This window comes from Phacochoerus africanus, chromosome 1, assembly GCF_016906955.1.
Source record: "Phacochoerus africanus isolate WHEZ1 chromosome 1, ROS_Pafr_v1, whole genome shotgun sequence".
NCBI classification, from domain to species: domain Eukaryota; kingdom Metazoa; phylum Chordata; class Mammalia; order Artiodactyla; family Suidae; genus Phacochoerus; species Phacochoerus africanus.
Genome location: NC_062544.1, coordinates 228664791 through 228686275, shown reverse-complemented (window position 1 = coordinate 228686275; position 21485 = coordinate 228664791). Strand labels below are relative to the sequence as shown.

Below are 21485 nucleotides of genomic sequence, written 5' to 3'. Positions count from 1 at the left end.
GCAAATCTGTCTCCTAGACTCTGTATTCAGGTTGATGGGTCTAACGCAGTGGCTTCCTAGCAGTTAAGAGCTGTATGGAAACCCATCTTCTTGGCAGTGTTTGACTGCACAGCCCAGCATCTGGCACACAGTGCTCACTCACAAATATTTGCTGAATTGGACTGGCTGGCCCTGCTTCTGGAAACTCTCCATCATCTTGGCTTCTCCAAGCCATAGCCCCTGGCTTTCTTCCTGCCTCCCTGGCTCCTCCTTTTCAATCTCCTTCTCTGCTGCCAGGACCTTCCATGGAAGTGTTCCTCTTTGTTCCATCCTAGGCCCTCTTGTCCTCTCCTAGGACCCATCCTCCTTGGAGCTCTCAGTTTCTCCATTTACTGATCACATGCTGATGTCTCACAAATAGTCATTTGTAGCCTAGTTTCACTCCTAGGATTCAGACTCATGTGATTAACCCTCTGCTGGAATTGAATGTCTCATATGCACACAAATCAGTCTGTCCAAAATTTAATTCATCTTAGGCCTCTGGTCACTTCCAAAAATATTTTTTCTGTTTATTTTCTCAGATGATGATGCCATGATTCCAAAAGCACCCAAGCTGGAAAACTTGGAGTTATTTTGACTTCTCTCTCTTCCTTTTTTCCTATGTTCAGCCATTCACCAAGCCCTGTTGGGCCCACATTTGAAACCTGTCCACATCTCTTCCTCCCCACAGCCTTCGCCATATAGTCCAGGCCACCCTCCCCTCAGCCAGAAGTCAGAGCATCTTATAAGGACTAGTTGGCTATCTTTCCTTGGTGAAATCTTCAGGATATAGGTTCTTTTTTTATTTCTCCATCCTCATTTCTTTTCTTTGTATAGAGTGCATCCAACATTCTGATCAAACTTCAGTTCTCTCCCACCTTTTCTGTCCACACTGTTTGATACATTCTTCTCCTTGCTTCCTCTTGTTCTCCAATTTGTCTTGCTATTTCCCATCATCCTTCAGGCCTAGTTGATATGTTACTTCCTCCAGAAAGTCTCCCCTGACCTCCCAAGTCATGGTTATGTGTTCCTCCTCTGGAACCCTGCAGCACGGTGTATTTTTCCTGTCACTGTACTCTTTTTTTCTTTTTCTTTTTTAGGGCCACACCCACAGCACATGGAAGTTCCCGGGCTAGGGGTTGAATCAGAGCTACAGCTGCCAGCCTGCACCACAGCTCACAGCAACGCTGGATCCTTAACCTACTAAGGAAGGCCAGGGATCAAACCCGTGTCTCATAGATACTAAGTGGGTTTGTTAACACTGAGCCACAATGGGAACTCCCTCTGTTATAGTACTCCCAATCGCATACTGCAATTCTGTTTTTACTGTTTGCGAGGGAAAAGAAACAAACTGCAGTAACAACAGATTTCAGAATTTCACTTTGTTCATTTACACTTGATACAACATAAATTAGTTTATCCTAACAGAAAGAGCTAATAAAAAGCCAAGCTCATAGCTGAGTGCTCTGCTTTGTAATTATTTAACAACCCAGGCGGCAGCCACTCTGTCACATTGACATTGTGACTTCCAAGTCACTCTATGTAATTCTGTCTGCATAGCACATGAGGAAAGATCACTGAGGATTGTTTTTGGGATGTTTTATAGGACAAGCCTTGAAATGACAACCATCATTCCCACTCACAGTTCATTGCCTGGGACTCAGTACCTGGCCACCACACCTAACTGCATAGGAAGTGTAGTTTCTCTGTGCCAGAAAGAAGAGGACTGGGTTTGGTGACCAACCAGCAATCTGCCACCCTGACCTTTTTTCTCACTAAACTTTGCAGAGCAAAGATTACCTTTCTATGCGCTTCCTCTCTAGTTCTAGTGCACACTGGGAGCTCGTTAAGTGTGTATTGGATAAATGAAGCTGTGTGTCTCCTGTCTTAAGAACACTTTTCCTGCCTAGCCCAGTACAGGCTGCCTATTTTTGTTCCTCATACGGGATCATCTGAAGCAGCCTCTAACACATCTCACCACATGTGACTGTATTTCTAGAGCTGGAGTGTCTGAGGGGTCGATTGGTAAGCTGCCTTTGCAAAATGCTTGTTGTTGATCATCTCTTATGTGAACTACTTACAAACCATGATGTCAGTTTATTTATCTTATATATGTTGATTTCAGAGTTTTGATTACCCATGCGTTCTAGTTAAGGCATGCCCTTTCCCAGAATTGGGGTACCTGGGAATTTGCTACATTATTCACTGCTAAGTAAAGCTTGAGGATGCATGAACACATCGGCTGCCATGCTGTAAGGATGTTGTAAGAATATTGTACACATTATACAGTATCCTTTTTTATAAAGACTGGGGAGAAAATTCTTTTTAATCACAATAAAAATAGCTGTGTTTTTCTTAAAAAATGGACTGTTTCAGCTTATAATGTTTATCAATGATATAGCATATACTTTTTATTTCTAAGCATTGTTGCTAGAAATTTCTGACCAATGTGAAGCCCATATCTACTAAGAAAACACTACATCAATAAATGCATTTTATGTAATATCCCCACTCAGGTTTCAACAAAACTCCATATTCTTTTTCTAACTTTATTTTCTTTGCCCTTATTTTCCCTTTCTGTCCATTTCTTTCATCTTCTTACAGGGCATGTTTATATAAGCCACCATAAACATGTTCTGGAACAAAGGAGAAATACATATAAATAAAATCTATTAATGATTTGTCTTCCCAGGAGACATAAACATGTTTCAGTGGACTGTGACTGAGTAGTTTTCTTCTTTAGTCTACCTTGCTTTATCTACAGAGATATTCTCAAATGAATAGGAATTAGCCTTTCATTTTGGTGGAAGAGAAGGAGGAGGAGAATGAGAAATAATAGTTTAGAAAGATGGAGATGATTTCAAAAGCTAAGAATTGAAGTAAATATGAAACTGTATTTAGTAAATGAAAATATGTAATTGTGGAAATTCATTGCAAAATAAATTCCGCAAGGACAAGGGTCTTGTCATCATTGTTCATGGCACATCAAATAATCTTGCACACAGTAGATACTAAAACAATATATTTCGAAAGTGTGTATGTAATACACTTGAAATTAGGAGGACTGTGTTAATATCAAATAAACAATATTGAATATTGGGTATGTAACCACAAGCATAGACCTTTTGGACTTACTTTCATAATTTATAAAATGAAGCCATTAGGCTATGTATCCACTGAGATTCTTTCCAACTCGAATGCTCCATGCTCTGCTTGCCGCCCCTGTTAAGTATGGTGGCTTATTTAAACATGTGAATGTACATACACCTATGATAGTTTGGGGTTTTTGTTTTCAAAATAGGATATGCAGCCCCACCTTCAACAGCCTTTGTAGATGTGAGTACATCGACTCCAGAAGTCACCCCTCAAAGTGCTCAAAGTGAGTAAAGCAAGGATTTCCTCGTGACTCAAGAGACAACACAAGCACAGGTTTTACTACAGCTCTGATAATACTGAGGTTTGGGCAAAGGCTATATTATTCCATTTGATGTTGATATTTTGGTTTCGAGTTACTCTGTGGCAAATTGTAATCCAGTGACTGTATATTGACATGACAATCACTGTAATCTTAAAAATATGGGTTGGCGACTTATTATATTGTACCTTTCATTTGTCCTGGGATTTTAAGGTAATTTTAAAGTAATCTTGACAGTGCTCCCAGTGATCTGAGTTGGTGACAAGAACAGAAAAAGAAAATCAGTGACAAGTTGGCATTAAACATAAACTACAGACTTTGACTTAATATACCAGCTAGTATTCCTACATAAGGAGGCATATTTTCAATTTCAAATTTTCCCAAAGTCGTATAGATTAAAAATTCAACACATCAAAGTGTAAAATTAAATTACAGCTTTAGAAGAAGGTTGAATTCTGAAAATTTTGTCTTTCAGCCAGTGATTCCACCGTGACTACCCGAGGCTTCAATTACTCCCAGACTTCCAGTGGGAAAGACCCCAAATATTGTAAGTACAACTCTGAGCCCCTTGGGGTGCTTCAGGCCTCACTCATTCATCTGACACATATACTATTACTTAAACTACTAAGGACACTAAACTACTGTGTCCTTTGTTTGTAATCGTATTAGCAAATATTTATAAGGCATCGACCGTGTTTAAGACATTGTTGTCCTTGCTGGGGACACATCTGTAAACAGAATAACGATAAGGGATATGAAAAAAATAAGGCAGAGAAGGGAGACAGTGAGAATCAAGGGTGAGGGGCACTGCCATTCTAAACAGTGTCATCCGGAAAGGCCTTACTGAGAAAGGTGACATCTGATACAGATAGGACTAATGGAAATGAAAAAGCAAACAATAAGTAGCTCTAGGGAAGGAGGGAACTAGCTAAATATGCACATCACTTAAAAAAAAAAAAGGAAAAGAGGGAACCCAATGTGCTGTACAAAAATGGCTTGTTACTTGCAGTCTGACCAAGTAGCAGCAGCATCTGAAGATGTTTCATTAGCAGGTATTGACAGGGTCTGAAAGGGAAATATACTGCCTCTTAGTGATACCAGATGAAGATCAGTGTGGAGAGAAGTGGCAAAGGATGTGGCTGAAGCACAGAGAGGCGAAGTCCCTGGGTACCGCTGGTGTAGGGCTCTGAATTTAACTCCTGGGCCCTTTGCCACAGATGAAATGTGTGCGTCCCTTTTGAAGGGCGTTTAAGTAGTACTTTGAAAACCACTACAGGTCTGTTATAGCCACTGGCTCAGTCATCTCACTGCTGGAAACTTCTCCTTAGGAAATAAATCAAATAGAGAAAAGGGATCTGTGTAATATCTCGCTTTGAGCATAATTTATTTACTTCCTCTCTTTTGTGGACCTCAGGGTTACAGATTCACACTAATCATAATCTTTAGTTCATGACACCTTTTCATCATTAGTCTGGGCGCGACCCTCTGTAATTTAATATAAACTATTTTTCTTAACAAATATGTTGATAATATAATAGACACCCATGAACTTAGTACTCAAATACAAGACCAGGAAAGCAATATCAGAAGAGAAAGCGCACAGAGAGGTGCACAGGCAGCGTATGTCATGTACATCAGAGGGGTCTCACCGAGTACTGTGAACAGGAGAGATTGTTCAGCAAATGCACCTGGGAACATTGTTTATTTATAAGAAAAATGCATTAAGATGTACTCAAACACAAATAAACGCCACCTAGTTGAAGGTACTTATGTCAAAAGCTCAATATTAAAGCATGTAATAAAATCAGGGTGACTTTCTTTCTGGCTTTGAGGTAGGGAAGGGCTTAAAGAAGAGACACAAAGCACTAGCCATAAAAACAATTGAAAAAATTAGAATACAGTAAAATTAAGAAAATTCTTTTCATCCAAAGACTCCTTAAGGAAAGTGAAGAAAAAAAAAAAAAGAAAGAGGGCAAGCTATAATCTGGAAGAAGATATTTGCTACACATGTTTGAAAAAGGATCAAGAGTAAATAGTTGACAAAAGATCAACACTTTAAATCGAGAATAAAGAATGCCTACAAACCAATTTTTTGTGGCTCCACCCATGGCATGTGGAAGTTCCTGGGCCAGAGATGAACCTGTACTACAGCAGGGACCAGAGCCACAGTAGTGACCATGCAAGGTTCTTAACCCCTTAGCCACCAGGGAACTCCCAGCCAATTTTTTAAAAGACAAAAAGCAGTAGGAAATGAGCAGGTAAGCACATCACAAAAGATGAAACAGAAGTGGCTAGAAAACATCTAGAGATTCTCATCCCCAATCAGGACATGACAATGAAGAATCAAGTCATGCTACATGTAATCAATTTGCAAAAATTAAGTCTGGAATTGCCAAGTAATATATAAGATGCGGATCAATACAACTTGATATCTGTTGCTGGTGAGAGGATTAATTGGTAGCAGTTCTTTCTACCATTAGGCTTTATAGCTAAACATTTTCACACCAGACAATCCAACAGTTCTACTCCTAAGTTGTACACCCCCCAAAACAAATTATTCCATGTGTCCAGGAGATATGTACACAAATGCTGGAGGAGAAATACTACTCATAATAACAAAAAACTGTCAATATTCAAAATAGCTGTGGAGATAAATAATTGTAATATAACAATATCATAAAACACTATTGAGCAACAAAAATGAGTAAATGTCAGCCACATACAACAGCATGAATGAATCTTGATAACACTGTGTTGAGTCAAAAAAATTAATGCCAGGTGACAATATATTGAATGATATTTTAAAGTAAAGTTTAAAAGCAAGTACAACCAAACGCTGTATGGCTTAGATGTGATTAATATGTGATAAACATTTTAAAACCGCATAAATAAGTGAATAATAGACAACATTCAGAATAGCATTTGCTTTTGAATGGGCATACAAGGGATGGGACAGGGAGTAAATATATATAATGTTTGTTGTTTGTAATAATTCCAAAATCTATGTGTATGAGTTGGGGAGGGTATTAAGGAAAAACATGTCCAATAATAAGAGAATGGGAATAGAATGAGATAATAATTCAATGGATATTATGAAGCAAAACAAAACAACAGCCATAGTGTACTCAGCTGTATAGAAAAGGACAATATGAACTGGAAATTTTTTACCAATCAGACATTAATTGAGAATAAAAGCATTAGCAGGGCACAAAAGTTCATACTTAATAGAGTGCCATTTATCCTGTATTAATATAAAATTGAGTTATTTATAATAAACTATGCTGAAACTCTACCTACAGTAGTTTGTCACCCTAGTCTAGTGTTCTTTTTTTATTGTTATTTCCCCAATACTTGATACTATAAGTAATTCCATGAGGTTTTTTGTCTTTTTGTCTTTTTAGGGCCACAACCACAGCATATGGAGGTTTCCAGGCTAGGGGTCCAATTGGAGCTATAGCTGCCAGCCTGCACCAGAGCCACAGCAACTCAGGATCCAAGCCATGTCTGCAACCTACACCACAGCTCACAGCAACATCAGATCCTTAACCTCCTGGGCGAGGCCAGGGATCGAACCCGGGTCCTCATGGATGCCAGTCGGGTTAGTTAATTGCTAAGCCATGACGGGAATTCCCGTGAGATCTTGTTTATTTACCTGTACCCACAGTGCCTGAGATAATGCCTGACATAGAGTTTGCACTCAACATGTGTTGTTGAATTGATAAGTGAATTAATACTTCTTGGTTACAGTGGGGAAATCATGTAACAATGGTGACAAAAATTTATTAGACATGGAGTTCCTGCTGTGGTGCAATGGAATCAGCAGAGTCTCTGCAGTGCTGGGACACAGATTCAATCCCTGGCCTGGTACAGTGGGTTAAGGATCCAGCATTGCCATAGCTGTGGCATAGGTTGCAGCTGTGGCTCAGATCTGATCCCTGGCCCAGGAATTCCATATGCCAGGGATCCATATGTGGCAGCCAAAAAGAAAGGTGTTCCCATTGTGGTTCAGCAGGTTAGGGACCCATTGCTGTCTCTCTGAGGTTGTGGATTCTATTCTTGGCCTTACTCAGTGAATTAAGGATCCGGTGTTGCCACAAGCTGCTTTGTAGGTTGCAGATGTGGCTCAGGTCCGTTGATTCCGTGGCTGTGGCATAGGTTGGCATCTTCAGCTTCGATTTGATCTGAAGCCCAGTAACTTCCATATACTGCAGGTATGGCCATAAAAAGAAAAAAATTATTGGACAGCATTATAGAAAGAAGCTGAACTCTAACTTAAACTTATGGATTGCATATAAATTATCCCATAATTTAATTCTCAGCATAACCCTTAGAGTCTGATGTTTTCCTTTGTTTACGTGAATTATTTGATTGTCTATTGAAATTATACTAGAATGTAAGATATACAAGAACAGGGACCTAGACATTTTACTGTCTTGTTCATTGTGGTATTCTAATATCCTTAACTAACAGTGGCAGGCAGACAACTGGTGCTCAGCAAATATTTGTTGAATGATTTAAAAGATATGTATACATATGAGCAAGAAGAACACACACACATACACACACACTGTGAAAAGAAATGATCTGCTTTGTTGACTGTTTTGAACTTTTTATTTGCTTGCTTTATTTAAATTGTTATTACAATATAACTTGTGACCAGAATAAAACCTTTTCATCCTGTGCATAGCATCAATATGTAGCATAGAGGTCACCCAAGCTACTTTTTGCCCCAGAAGCTAGAAAAGTGTTGCTTGAAAGTGCTTCATAATTTACACAAGTATATTCTTGGTCTTTTTAATAGATTTCATAATGAAATGAACTGTTATAATCCTTCACATTTTCTGTCCTTCACCACTTGAAAACTTCATTTATCCTTAGACGTCTCCTCGTCATTCTTACCAGAAAAAAATAGCCTTAGAAATTATGAAAACTAAAGAAGGACTCTAAAACCCAACAAACGTTTTTTTCCTGGAAGTAATAACCCACCTTCTTATGTACGTAAGAAAATCTTGTTAACCAATTGCTGTTTTTTATCTATAAGCTTAGAGAAAAAATTCCCCACAGTGAGTTTCTCTATTTATAATCATTCACAAAAACACATTAGGATCCAGCAAGTTAATATTGATTGCTCACTCCCAAATTGTTTTTGAAACATGTTTCTACTCGTTGGATTGGACTGTAATATGACATCCAATATTAGATGATGCATTTGGCAAGATTCATGGCAGGCATTGGTAATGGGATTTTTTTTCTTCCAGTATATTTATTTCAAAAGATTTATGAAATGTTCAGAGGCAGAAAACGAATGATAATGGATGGATTTCTGGTGAAATAAACCCACTAGCAATGTTTTGAGGGCCCTTGCTGTTTGTGAACACAGTCTATGGGATATTTGCTTATTCATGCATTTTATATAGCTCATATATATTTGGATGTCACTAAAAGGTTCTGAGTACATTGCATTTACACTAAATTTGTAAGTGTATGTTTTAATACATTCTTTTCTTATTGTTTTGTTATTTATTTACCGGAAGAGGTATGGGCTAAGATTCAAGAGTATTGGAATCTAATCCTGGGTCAGCTTCTATATTTCCTACAGTCTAGAACAGGAATGCATATTTTACTTTAACCACCTATGAAATGGGGATACCAAATCTGACGACCTAAATACCCAGAATGTATGAGGCTAATAACATCCTGGGACACGTTTTCATCCTGATACTCAAGTGATCAGGCCATGAAACAGAAAATTGAAGCTTAATTACTTTTTTCTTTCTGGTTTTTCCTGTCATCCATCTGGCCCAATGGAGCCTAAAGCCACATGGAAATCAGTCAGTCTGTCTCACTTAGACAAGCAGAAAAATGATATGAGTCTCCATGGTCCCTAAGCCTCCAATTTATCTCATTACCAAAATCATCAAGTTCACTGTCCCCACACATGGGCGCACACCACACACACACACACACACACACACACACACACACACACACACACACACACACACACACTCCCAGGCCTCAGAGTACCTCTTATTGATCTATCTCACGTAAGGTCTTTATTCTCTTCTTTAACCTTGCATCTCTTATTCATCAAAATTTACATACTCTTCTTAAATCTTACGAATGTATTGCTTTTCCTGTCCCTGGTCCTAGCTGGTTCTCCTCAGGCTTTTGGCCTCATAATTTTATAGCAACCCCTACTACATTCCACAAGCAGAGAGTGATGGCGAGGCCAGAGTTGAGGAGTTGAAGGACCTACAGTAGTTCCAGGACCTACAACAATTCTGGGCCTTATTTCAGCTACACCCTATCTCTGCAGTCCCTCTGTTCCCTGTTGGCCAGGATGCTAATTCCCTAAACTCACCATTCTTATTCTCGGATTTTAAAATCTAACATGTCTTAGATCACATTCAGTTTCCTCTTCTCTAAACACTGTTCTGCTCCCATTCTGTCACCTAGTTCCTGATTAGGTCAGCTTCAAATTAAAGATGTATTCCTTTGATTTAAATTCTATCTTCTGTTAAAATACTGATTCCTGGGAGCTTCATGGCCTTCTCCAAGGCTGGCACACAAGCCCCACCCTTCCACAGTTCATGAGCGTTATCTTTGCTTTGTGGTCAGGAAGAGCATAAAGTTCCCATTTATAGACTAAGTAATCATGGCAAGAGTGGACCAGTAGCTGGTGCCAGTATTTTCATCTGATGGAAGCAGTGTGCTGACCCAGAATGTATTCCCCTTGAAGAGAAGGATGGGGAAGAAGACCAAGATCAGTGAGATCCATATGTCTGAGCCCTGCATCTGTGGTTGTTGCCATCCGATGCCTTTGTACTATGACAAAATTAAAGACAGAAGAACTTGGAGTGCCTTAAGGAAGATTGGTTACTGGCTATAAAGACTATACATATAATGCTGTAATTTTAGAAAAGAAGTTCAGTGTTCCTCAAGAACTCTGTAAGAGTAACAGAAATTATATGTGATTTTGTCCAAAGAGGAGCTGCCAAACCAGATAATCATGGACTTTGATATGACACTAAATAGATTTTTCTACAAAGGGAAAGATGCCTAACACGTCATAATGTTTTTTGAGATCTGTAAGCTGGTTACAGATAAGTGTCAAAAAATGTTATTGCAACTTGAGGAAAAAGACAATGTTAGTGAAATTGATCTTGTATTTCCCATAGAAGAGAAGTACCCTTTTATGGTAGAATAATATGCCAAGCCACATAGTCTCCTTCTGGAATAACCTTTATCAAAAGCTAAATTTAAAGCAACTTTGGAAGAAATTTATGTTATCCTAAAGGAGAGATATAAGAATTTATTTGAGAAATTCAAACAACACAGCATCCCTATGTTCATGTCTTCAGTTGATGAAGATGATGTACTCGACAAGGTTATCCATCAAAGTGGCATTTATCATCCAAATGTCAAAGAGATATTCATGCATGGATTTTGATGAAAATGTGTTCTCAAAGGATTTAAAGGACAATTAACTCATGCATTTCACAAACATGATGATACCTTGAAGAACACAAAATATTTCTATCAGTTAAAGGACAATTGCAACTTAACTCTACTAAGAGACTCCCAAGGAGATTTTAAGATGGAAAATGGAGCAGCCAGTGTTTAACACATTCTGAAAATTGGATATCTAAATGATAGAGTGGATGACCTTTTAGAAAAGTATTGTTTTAGTGAAAGACAAATCATTGTCTTACTGAGGATTCTATAAACAGACATTTGTTGTTGTTGTTGTTGTTGTTATTGTTGTTGTTGTTGCTATTTCTTGGGCCACTCCCTCGGCATATGGAGGTTCCCAGGCTAGGGGTTGAATCGGAGCTGTAGCCACCGGCCTACGCCAGAGCCACAGCAACGCAGGATCCGAGCCACGTCTGCAACCTACACCACAGCTCACGGCAACGCCGGATCGTTAACCCACTGAGCAAGGGCAGGGACCGAACCCGCCACCTCATGGTTCCTAGTCGGATTCGTTAACCACTGCGCCACGACGGGAACTCTGTAAACAGACATTTTTTAGGAAGACCTCTCTCCTATGGGAGCAGTTGATATAAGAACTGCTCATCCCATCTTGCTGAAAAGTTCTTAATTATTATATATTCTTGCTGTTGAAGTGTTTCCTTTACATCTCTTAAGTATTTTCAGACGTGATGGATTCATCAACCAGAAGCTCCCTTTTCTTCTCTAAACATACTCTTCACTGTTTTAAACAGATTTTAAAAAATTTTAAAGGCAAAATCAGAAGAATAACTGTCTAGTTTTCCAAAGTGGATTTTGTGGGTCAATTTTATCACAGTTTTGTTTTTTTTTTTTTGCTATCTATTTTTTTTTTTTTTAGGGCCTCAGGTGTGGCATATGGAAGTTCCCAGGCTAGGGATCAAATCAGAGCTGCAGCTGCCACCAGCCTACACCACAACCACAGCAACACGGGATCCGCGCTACATGTGAGACCTACATCACAAGCTTGTGGCAACGCTGGAGCTTAACCCACTGAGCAATACCAGGGATCAAACCCACATCCTCATGGACACTCTGTTGGGTTCTTAACCCACTGAGCCACAATGGGAACTCCTTTATCACACATTTTTGAGAAGTCTTTTTATACTTGAAAAGTTCTCAGAAGACTAAAAAGTTTTATGAAATGATCAACTAATTTACATGATTTTAAATATTGCCATTTTTGCGATTTGGAAGGATCATGCTGATAGTATTACCATCTCCAGAAACTGTGTTATGTTTGGTTATTTTGTTTGGAGAAAATCAATATTGACCAGAAATGACTGGAACTCTGTATTTGGTGAAAAACAAACAAAAAAAAAACTGTAGGTATCTGCATATAACTGATTGTTACAAATGTTCTATATTGACTTGCTGATAATAAACGTAAAATATAAAGACTTTTTTTTTAAATACCCATTTCAAAGTGATAGCACTTCTAAACCATGTATGTCTTAGCATAAATTAATTTCATATCCTTTCTTGCAAACAGACTTTAAAGTGATAAGAAATAAAAGCTTCAAGCCCTAAAAGTAGGAAGTAAAGGAGACACCACATTGGGGGGAAAAATAAAGTTATTCAGAATAAGCTACTTTCTTCATCCAGGCTTGTTACCAGTTTTTTTAAGTTGGTTTTTGCTCTTTGCTAATCAAAATCCTGGCTTAATTGGCTTAAACATCAAAAATCGACATTTTAAAAAAAGTGTTCATCATCTGTAGACCTTGGCATTCTGTCTAGAACAGATAGTCAGGATCACATGTTCAGGGTCATAGAACTATACTGAAGATAAGAACATCTCCTTGACCTTGACAAACTCAACATTGCTATATACAAAATCACCCTAACTTCAGAGCTGACCCCAAGGGGAGGAGCTATGACAGACTGTCCTGTGAGCAATATCTTGAAGCACTGACATACACCTCTTCTGAAGGGCCTGATAACACACCTTTGTCTGCAGCTATAACTGCCATTGGCATCCAGAGAGAAACCAAGAAAGTGTCAGGATAAGGGATTGTTTATGTTTGTTTTATTTTATTTTGGCTTTGCTTACTTCTTTTGGTCTTGACACAGAAGAAAGTATTTACCTGGGAAAATCATGTATAGTAATGTCTTAAATGAGCCTAATGTCTTTCTACTGATTGTAACCATAGACTGCTGTAGTTATTTTACTTTACATTACTTTATTGACCTGATATAAAATACAGATAGGTGGAGCCTGCCAAGAAACAGAACTTTCTTGCCAGAAATGGAGAACTAAACAAAATGAGTTGATAAATCCATTTCAGGGGCCATATGTGCTGCTGGAATTTGCTGCCATCCACTCAAGGGGAAGGTTTGCTTCTGAGGGTATCAGAAGGATTCGCCCAGCAGCTAACAAGGCCTGTACCCACAGGGGTCTGATAAGTTGCTGCTGACACAGATCAGTTTTCATAGTCAAACAAGGATGTCAGCTTACCCACAAGTACAAACTACTTTGTTCCCTTGCACATGTTCTGCCAAGGTCTTCAAAGTCCTATTGGCATCTTTCCCTGACTGGAGGCCACCATAGGCTTTCCTTATCTCCCATTCTTTTACCTCATTCATGAGATAGAGATGAGAATGGTCACAGCTCTGTGACTGGAGAACCTCTTGACCTCCTAGGACATGAAACAAGGGATTAATTACATTTAGCATTGATGAAATTTTCCTCCCATTTCTTCTATCTGTTTTTAAGTAACTATCATCAAAACCTTCCCTATTAGAAACATCTGGACCACAAGCATACCTTTAACTCCCACTTTATTTGGGGACATTGTAATGTGTGCTGCAGAATAGTTTGATAAACATGCTTTAAATGTTCCTTAATATCCCCTTTTACTGGATTCAATTAAAGGTCAAGAAAAGACGATAAAGTAATTAGGCTCACACAGATTAACTTTTCCAGTATCTTCTTCCATTGGCAGCTTCGTGGATGCCCAGTGAAACATACAGTCCATCCTCCTTGGGTGCAAGCTCAACAATTCATGGTGAGTACTTGGGGGAGATTTAGGGTCAGGAAGGTAGTGGTAGACTTTATTTGGACAAAGGTGGAAAAACCGGAACAGACATGAAGCAGGTCTCATGTATTTAAAAGTGGATCTTGATGAAAATGGTAGTGATGATAAAAATGACAATGAAGTGAACCAAAACTCATCCCAGCCAGTCATAAAAGATAGTCAGAAACCAAGTCTTAGGTTTTTCTCTATTATATTTCCAAATGAAATCTACATAATAGCATTTTGGGGCCAATTAAATCCATTAAAATGTATTTTAAATGTTAATTTTCCATTGGAAAATTGAATAATTTATTGACCTGGATTTATCTACTCAAATGTTGCAAATTGACTTTATCAAACATGTTGGAGTGGGGAAAATCAGTATTTCCATTGGCTGTATTTCTGATAATCTGGGACACTATGGATGAGCCTCATCTTTCCATGACCCCAACTTTAGACATTGTCCCATAACCACTTTCTCATGGAGGTTTCTTTTGTTCTGTTTTTTGTCTTTTTAGGGCCACATGGCATATGGAGGTTCCCATGCCAGGGGCAGAATTGGAGCTGCAGCTGCCAGCCTACACCACAGCCACAGCAATGCCAGATATGAGCTGAGACCTACACCACAGCTCACGGCAATGCCAGATCCTTAACCCATTGAGTGAGGCCAGAGATTGAACCTGTGTCTTCATGGATACTAGTTAGATTTGTTTCCATTGAGCTACTATGGGATCTCCATCTCATGGAGCTTCTTTAGCATATATTATTTTGTTGTATGTGCTGTGTTGTTCTCTTTTTTCTTTAAACCAGTAGTAAATTTCACTCTTTTGATCGCTGTTAGATCTAGGATAACTGGCATTGTGTAAATTGGCCCTCAGTAAACTTTACGCATAGTATTTTAGGAGCTTAGGCCAATTGAGCTCTTTCTAATAGTAAGTGAAGTCCAATCATGATTTTACACCTCTGGACCTGGTTAAGGTGGTCATTAGGATCAGTTCAGATATTCCCTTTATATCCCTAGGTGACATCTTCACCAACACAACCGTAGCATTTTCAGAAGTTCCCACAACTGCCAATGGATCTACTGAAAATAATCACATGCATATCCCTGGTGAGTCATGCCATTTTTTAAAAAATAGTATTTTGTTCATAAAATTCATTTATTGAGTACCTACAATTTGTCTGTCACTGTACCAGTTATTGGGAATACATTGAAAACACTGGTCTCCTAAAGCTTATAGCGTATTATAGATGATATATAGTAAATAAATAACCATGCAGTTCAATTTCTTTGTGACAAATCTTTACGATATAGTGCAAGATGTTATCAGAGTGTAACATGAAGATCTGATTTTAATTGGGAAATAAGAAAGGATTCCCTGAGAATATATTTAAATTAAAATCTGAAAATTAAGTAAGAACTAGCCATGTGAAAAGTAGTAAGAAACATTTCAGTTTTGCGAAAAATTGTCTGATTGTTGGAACAAAGAGTATTCCTATAAAATTTTGTCAATGCTAAATGTGATTAATCCCTTGTTTTATGTCATAAGAGGTCAAGTTATTGAGTAAAGTTAGGACCGTCCCCATGCAGATCTTGTTTGTAATTCAGGAGCATAATCAACTCTTTCACTTCAGAGGTTTATTTGGTTCACTGGTGAACTCCACCTGGGTACTCAGTTTATTTTATATGGAAGGTCAAACAATGATTGAAGCATCATCCTGCACACAACATGGCAATGGAGCTGCAAACTGAAGTCCTATCAACATCTTTAAGCTCTTGGTGCCTTAAATAACCACCTTGTGGAGAAATAGGGCAAGTTTGGAGCTCTGCTTCCCCACTAGGACTTTCTTGAAATCAATGGTCTCATTTTCTATGGCTCGTTGGGAGAAATTTGGAAGCATCAATATAAGACCTATTTAAAACCTTTTGTTCTTTCATTTCTCTAAAACTTTGGAGGTAAAATGCTATATCCCATTATATTACCAGTGTAGAGCTTAGTAAGTTTTAACCTTGCTAAACCAGAATTTTGTGTAGTCTGAAATTGACCTCCTATGTGATTGTTTCTTTTGTAATCATGGTATTCTAGTGGTTGGAACTCTGTGAACTCTCTAGCCATCAATGCCTATATTGAGCCACATAGTTAACGTATTATAGGATTGTGTGAGCTTCCAGACGGCCTCAGCGTCTGCTTTGACACTGAGTTAATGTCTACTTAACTCAGGAAGACCTCGCATCCCTGGATGTGTATTTTAAAAGGAAAAATCTTTAGCACTGGTAACCAGTGTTAACATGACAACATCACGTGGCTGCCATCCAAACTATGGAAAACTTTAGAAAAGATTTAGTAACTTAATATATTAAATCCAGTTTTTTAGCCTGTATTTTTTTTTTTTGAAACTTCACTTTATGAAAAGCAGTGTAATAAATCTGAGGCAGTCAAAGAAGTTGAAAAACTAGGCTCCACCAGAAGCAGTTTATAATCTAGTTGTAACAGTGAAAGAAAAGTAACCCAGATAATTCTGATACAAAAATGCACTTTTTTCGCCCAAATGGCTTATGTAATCTAAAGAGCTAAAGATCTATCTATAATGTATAAGAAATTTTACTGGCTTTTTGTTAGATGTAAGAAAAGCCTGGAAACAATTTAACCATCTAACATTGAGACCAATTAAAAAAACTATAGAAAAGTACATTGGAGAACTATCCAGTTATTTAATCAAATGAGGTAAACTTCTATGCACTTTCATGAAAAGTATTTCAAGAATGTTTTGTAAGAGAAAGAAGCCAAAAACAGAACAATATGTATAGTATGCCCCCACTTGAAATAAGAAGGGATATGTATTCATGATACATATATTTGCTTATGTATGCATAAAAATATCTGATAGGATACATAATTAACTATTAAAAATTATTGCCTCTAGTATGGGTAGCTGACACCTAAAGTAGCAAGGATACTTCCTTTTCATTGTAGTTTTATATTTCTTCACAGTTTGAATTGTTAGCATGATAATAAATCACTTTATAAAAAGGAAAAAAATAATATGTAATTATAAACATTCCCTTTTATTCATTGCCAAGCAGAACCAGGCAATCTTATTTCCTAAGAGAATTCATTTTCTTAATTTTTTCCTTCACATTAAAGAAAAAGTCAAGCAGTCCAGAATTCTGTGTTTATATTGCCTCTGGTCTAGAAGCCACACTGTCTGAAAGGTTTTGATTCATACCGTTTGACTTGGTGTTCAGATGCCAGAAGTGTAATGCATGAGTTGAGTTTGAGGACAGTCAGCATGGATAAGAAAAATCAGTCTCTCCATCACCCCCCAGTGTAACTTGCACCAGGCCTCTACTTTCAACTTTTTCTCTTTTCAAACAATAGAAAGAGTAAAACCAACTGGTTTCAGTTTTGTCCTCTTTGTCTCTTCTCCCCTTTCTATTGCTGAGATGGATGGAAGAGAAAGAAGGAAAAAGGGGGAAGGTGCTAGAAAAGGATGGGAAAGTTGCTACTGTGGCTATCATTCCTTGAGAGAAGTCCAAATGCGAAATCTTGGATGATGGTCTTTTGAGCACTCCGGCTCCACAGGTGTTAGCTAGGCCCCCTTGGCTTTGGACTTTCAGAGCTTTAGGCAATTGTAATGCTTTTTACTTTCCCATCCTCCTTCTAACACACTAATATTTCAGAAAGCATTTAACAACTCCCCAAAGAATAAGAAAACCCAAGCTAGACTAGAACTTCACATATAATTGTCTTTACTGGACTAAATTTGGGAAACACACTGATAGATTATCAATTTTATGTATTCATTCTTACAAATAACATTTCGTTGGACAGCATATGCCAGGAATTGTCCAAGCCCTTGGGAAAATGAAAGAAAAGAAAAGATTAGTTCTGGAACATTCTAATAAGAAAGACATTCATTTAAAAAAAAAAAGGCAATTATATAAATGCAAAAACAAAAAGGAGAAAAAGGCATAGATATGGTCCCAGAGCATGACTGAGATCAAGGAACTCAAACTAAATCAGCTCATCCTGCTTTCCAGTTGCCAAACTTTGGCACTAAAGGTCATCTCTCTTTATGCCCTTTTCAGGGATTGTAGTCAATAAGCCCAAAGATGGAATGTCCTGGCCAGTGATTGTAGCAGCTTTGCTTTTTTCCTGTCTCGTACTGTTTGGTCTTGGAGTGAGAAAATGGTGTCAATACCAAAAAGAAATGTGAGTACACTACTAAGATTTGCAGGAACAGATGCTTTCTTCAGAGTAAAATAATCACTCAGCACTTTAAGTGTCGTTCCTAAATAGAGTTTCTCTCATATTTGACTGAGGCAGTAAGGCTCAGAGAGGCCACGCTAGCTTCCCCAGCACTGCACAGTTGGGATTAGATGCACATCTTCGGACTTGGTCCCCCGTCCCTGGCCTGTTCAGGCTGAAACAGTCATTGGATGGAACAAGTCAGTGGGCATGAAATGAGAACAGGGTCTCACTGTACCTCAAAACTGAAACTGATTTTTCTTTTAATCTTCATTATTTTTTTCATTTTCATGCATCTCTGAACTGCCTGGGCCCGGTTGGGCCTAGATGCTCAAGTGTGAAATTGAGTGAGAAAGGTAATTTTAAGGAATTTCCAGCTGCTCTTGAGCAGAATGGGCTTTTACTGCCCCCCCCTTTTCCCCAAGAGGAAAAGAAAGTGAGCAGTAGGTTACCCCTTTTTTGTCTTATTCAGATATTTCCCAAAGCTTTTCTCCCTCCACTCGGCAATCTGAAATGACATGTAAGGTCAAGCCTCAGTTTTCTAACTTGGCTATTTTGGATCAGTCTGGATTCGTCCTTGTGTAGAGAAGACCCTCAGAACACTTAGAGCCTCTGTGTGTTAACTGCTACTCTCTCAGTTAACACTGACCGTGTCCAGTACCACATTCTGTTTTTCTGAGGGGATCCTCAAAGACTGTAACCACATTCAGGGAGTGTTTGTGATGAATAAAACACCAAACCACTGATCAGAAATTCCGGATTCTTGTCCAAGTGCTACACTTTGGCCACCAGGTGATCCTGAGAAATTCTTAGTTTCCCTGAAAAAATAGAAGTGCACATTTGCACATTTCCTAGAATTGTATCCATCTTCTTTATTAAATCATCAGAAAACCAGGTAATGGGCATTGAGGATTTTTATATTAAAATGAGAAAAGAGGAATCTGAAAATCAGGATCGATTTTTTTTATTGTTCTGTATTCAAATGTCTGTATAGAGATGAGAAACAACCCCCCCCCCCCACACACACACACACACACACACGCACTCTGGAGAAATTAAGGTGCTGTGGATTGACAAACAAGAGGCAGAAGTGTTTGAGTCGTGGACATAAATATGCTCACAGATATACTTCTGTTTCCTGACATCAAGAGAGCTTGAGCATATTTACAGCTAATTCCCACACTCACCTGGATGCTTGCTGCATTTTTAGACAAAGAGATGAGTCGTGTTAACATAGAAGAGTACTTTATACAAGGGTGACTTTAGAATGCTCAGTGATACAAGCAGAAGGAATTTGGGCATTATCCATCCAGTGCCAATCAAATTAGGGATGCAGGAGAGCTTAACTTCCCAGCTCCATCATTTCACACCATACCCAGTGAGTGGGTGTGAGAGCCAGGGGTAAGGTTGGCAGAGGAACTATTTGAAAAGCTTCAGTCTTTTGTCTCAGAATTTTAAAATTTTTGTCTCTGGAAGAATGTTTTAACCCATAAGAGAAACACTTCTATTAGGAGGTAGTTGCCATGGAGAGTGTAAGTTTGGGTTTAAAGGCTTGAATTGTTGGTCTGATTCTCTTTAGCAAAGTGCCTAAAACCTCTGAGACTCCGTTTCTTCTGTCGAATGGTGACAATAATATTCAATTCCTAAATACAAATTAAATAATGCTATGATAAAGATGATTTGCAAACTATAGAACATATTAATTAATGATATTATCATAACAGGACTAACAAGCAGGTTATGCCAGGATAAATTCTGAGAGAACCAGGGAAACGTCGTCTCTTTCATTTTCTCTGTTTCCTACTTTAAAAAACACATTTTACGCACATACATCATCCACTGACATTCTTAGCAATGAATGAGCAATGTTTTGTTCTAGCATGGAACGACCCCCGCCTTTCAAGCCACCTCCACCTCCCATCAAGTATGTTTGCATTCAAGAGCCCATTGGAAGTGATCTGCCTTGTCACGAGATGGAGACACTCTAGTCCTTTGAGACTTTGCCACACAGCAGAACTCTGCTAGAATCTTATTGAAAAAGTGTATATTGTGCTTTATTAATGTAATCGCCCTCTAGCCAAGCCTCCCCTGCAGCTGAAATGGATGTCAGAAGTGAATGACCTGTTTTCCCCAGCAACTCACCATCTTTCATCTGCATATGCCTGAAATTTAAACAAGAGTCTATGTGAAGCTGACACCAGTTGTGATCTATAGGGATTTTCTTGCTCGTGTAACAAGTGCAGAGTCGGCTGCTGTCATTAAAAAAATACTTGCAGTGGTTTTATTTTTCATGTTAATTTTCTGATTGAGGTGATGACAGTGGTTTCAAGCTTATGCCCATACCAGATCCTGTTTTCTTAAAGCATCTGCCGGCATTCGACACCATTCATCAAAATTATGATAATCTCTAAGGTTTGTTGCATTCCCTATAAAAATTACAAAAGAAGAAAATGTGAAAGTTCAAATTCTAGATAATGGGAAAGTGCAGCTAGTCTTTGTATGAAATTCAGTTGTTTATTTTCAGTGGAGGAAAACAGAATTCTTTTTGCACAAGAACCCCAGTTCCCATCCTCACTCTTCTTCCATCCTCTCAGCCCAGGCTCCTGCCCATGGAATGAAGAGGGAGAACAGGCCACCTGGCCTAGAAGATAAAACACTCCATTGGCCTCTAGAATTTGAGCTAAGAATGGTTTCATTCTTGGCTTTACTTCTGTGTGTGTGTGTGTGTGCATCAGACTATTGGCAAACTTGTATACATAAACAGGCAGCCTAATCCCAACCCAACTCATTCAGGTCCAGTTATACTCATTTTCATCTGGGGACTTCCCTGCTCCTCCAATCTGCCTATTTGGATCTTTCCTTAAACAAATAAAGAGCCTCAAATCAGACTAGCATTGATGAATTAACCCTACCAATCGTTTATAAAACAGTTCAAACAGAACACAAATAAGTGATGGAGAAGAAACCTAGTCAGCCTGACCTGCTCCATATTCAGCACCACTCAGTGAATGAATAAATTACCGATTCCCCTCGTTCGTCTAAACCTTCCCCACACCGCTGCTCTAGGAGGGCAGAACACGTGTTGCTAATAGATGTAAAGGGCAAATTTCGTGTGAACTTCAGACAATCGGAAACTTTAGTTCTTTTGTAGTGTACTTACTCCTGGCCACACATGAGAATGACTGGGAGAGTGTTGTTTTTGAAACATCATGACAAGGATGTCAGCACATGCAGAATACAGAACTTCTCCACAAATAATATTTAACTAGGTTCTTA

At 38.5% G+C, this 21485-nt stretch overlaps 1 protein-coding gene and 1 pseudogene across 4 annotated transcripts in view; both read left to right on the top strand.

The window, feature by feature from the left end:
- CD96 (CD96 molecule) overlaps nucleotides 1-21097 on the top strand; it is an 84747-nt gene extending 63650 nt beyond the window's left edge. The window contains exons 9-14 of one of the 4 annotated variants that reach the window (XM_047792806.1): nucleotides 3320-3397; nucleotides 3909-3980; nucleotides 13888-13950; nucleotides 14981-15070; nucleotides 18050-18173; nucleotides 20089-21097. In XM_047792806.1, coding sequence (XP_047648762.1) covers nucleotides 3320-3397; nucleotides 3909-3980; nucleotides 13888-13950; nucleotides 14981-15070; nucleotides 18050-18173; nucleotides 20089-20197 — 536 coding nt within the window. In that variant the 3' untranslated portion in view covers nucleotides 20198-21097. Of the gene's footprint in view, nucleotides 1-3319; nucleotides 3476-3908; nucleotides 3981-13887; nucleotides 13951-14980; nucleotides 15071-18049; nucleotides 18174-20088 lie in introns of those variants that run through there. The other 3 variants (XM_047792823.1, XM_047792815.1, XR_007136544.1) reach the window with 3 other exon arrangements.
- On the top strand, nucleotides 8595-11202 carry LOC125134029 (cytosolic 5'-nucleotidase 3A-like; annotated as a pseudogene).
- Nucleotides 21098-21485: the final 388 nt, after the last annotated feature.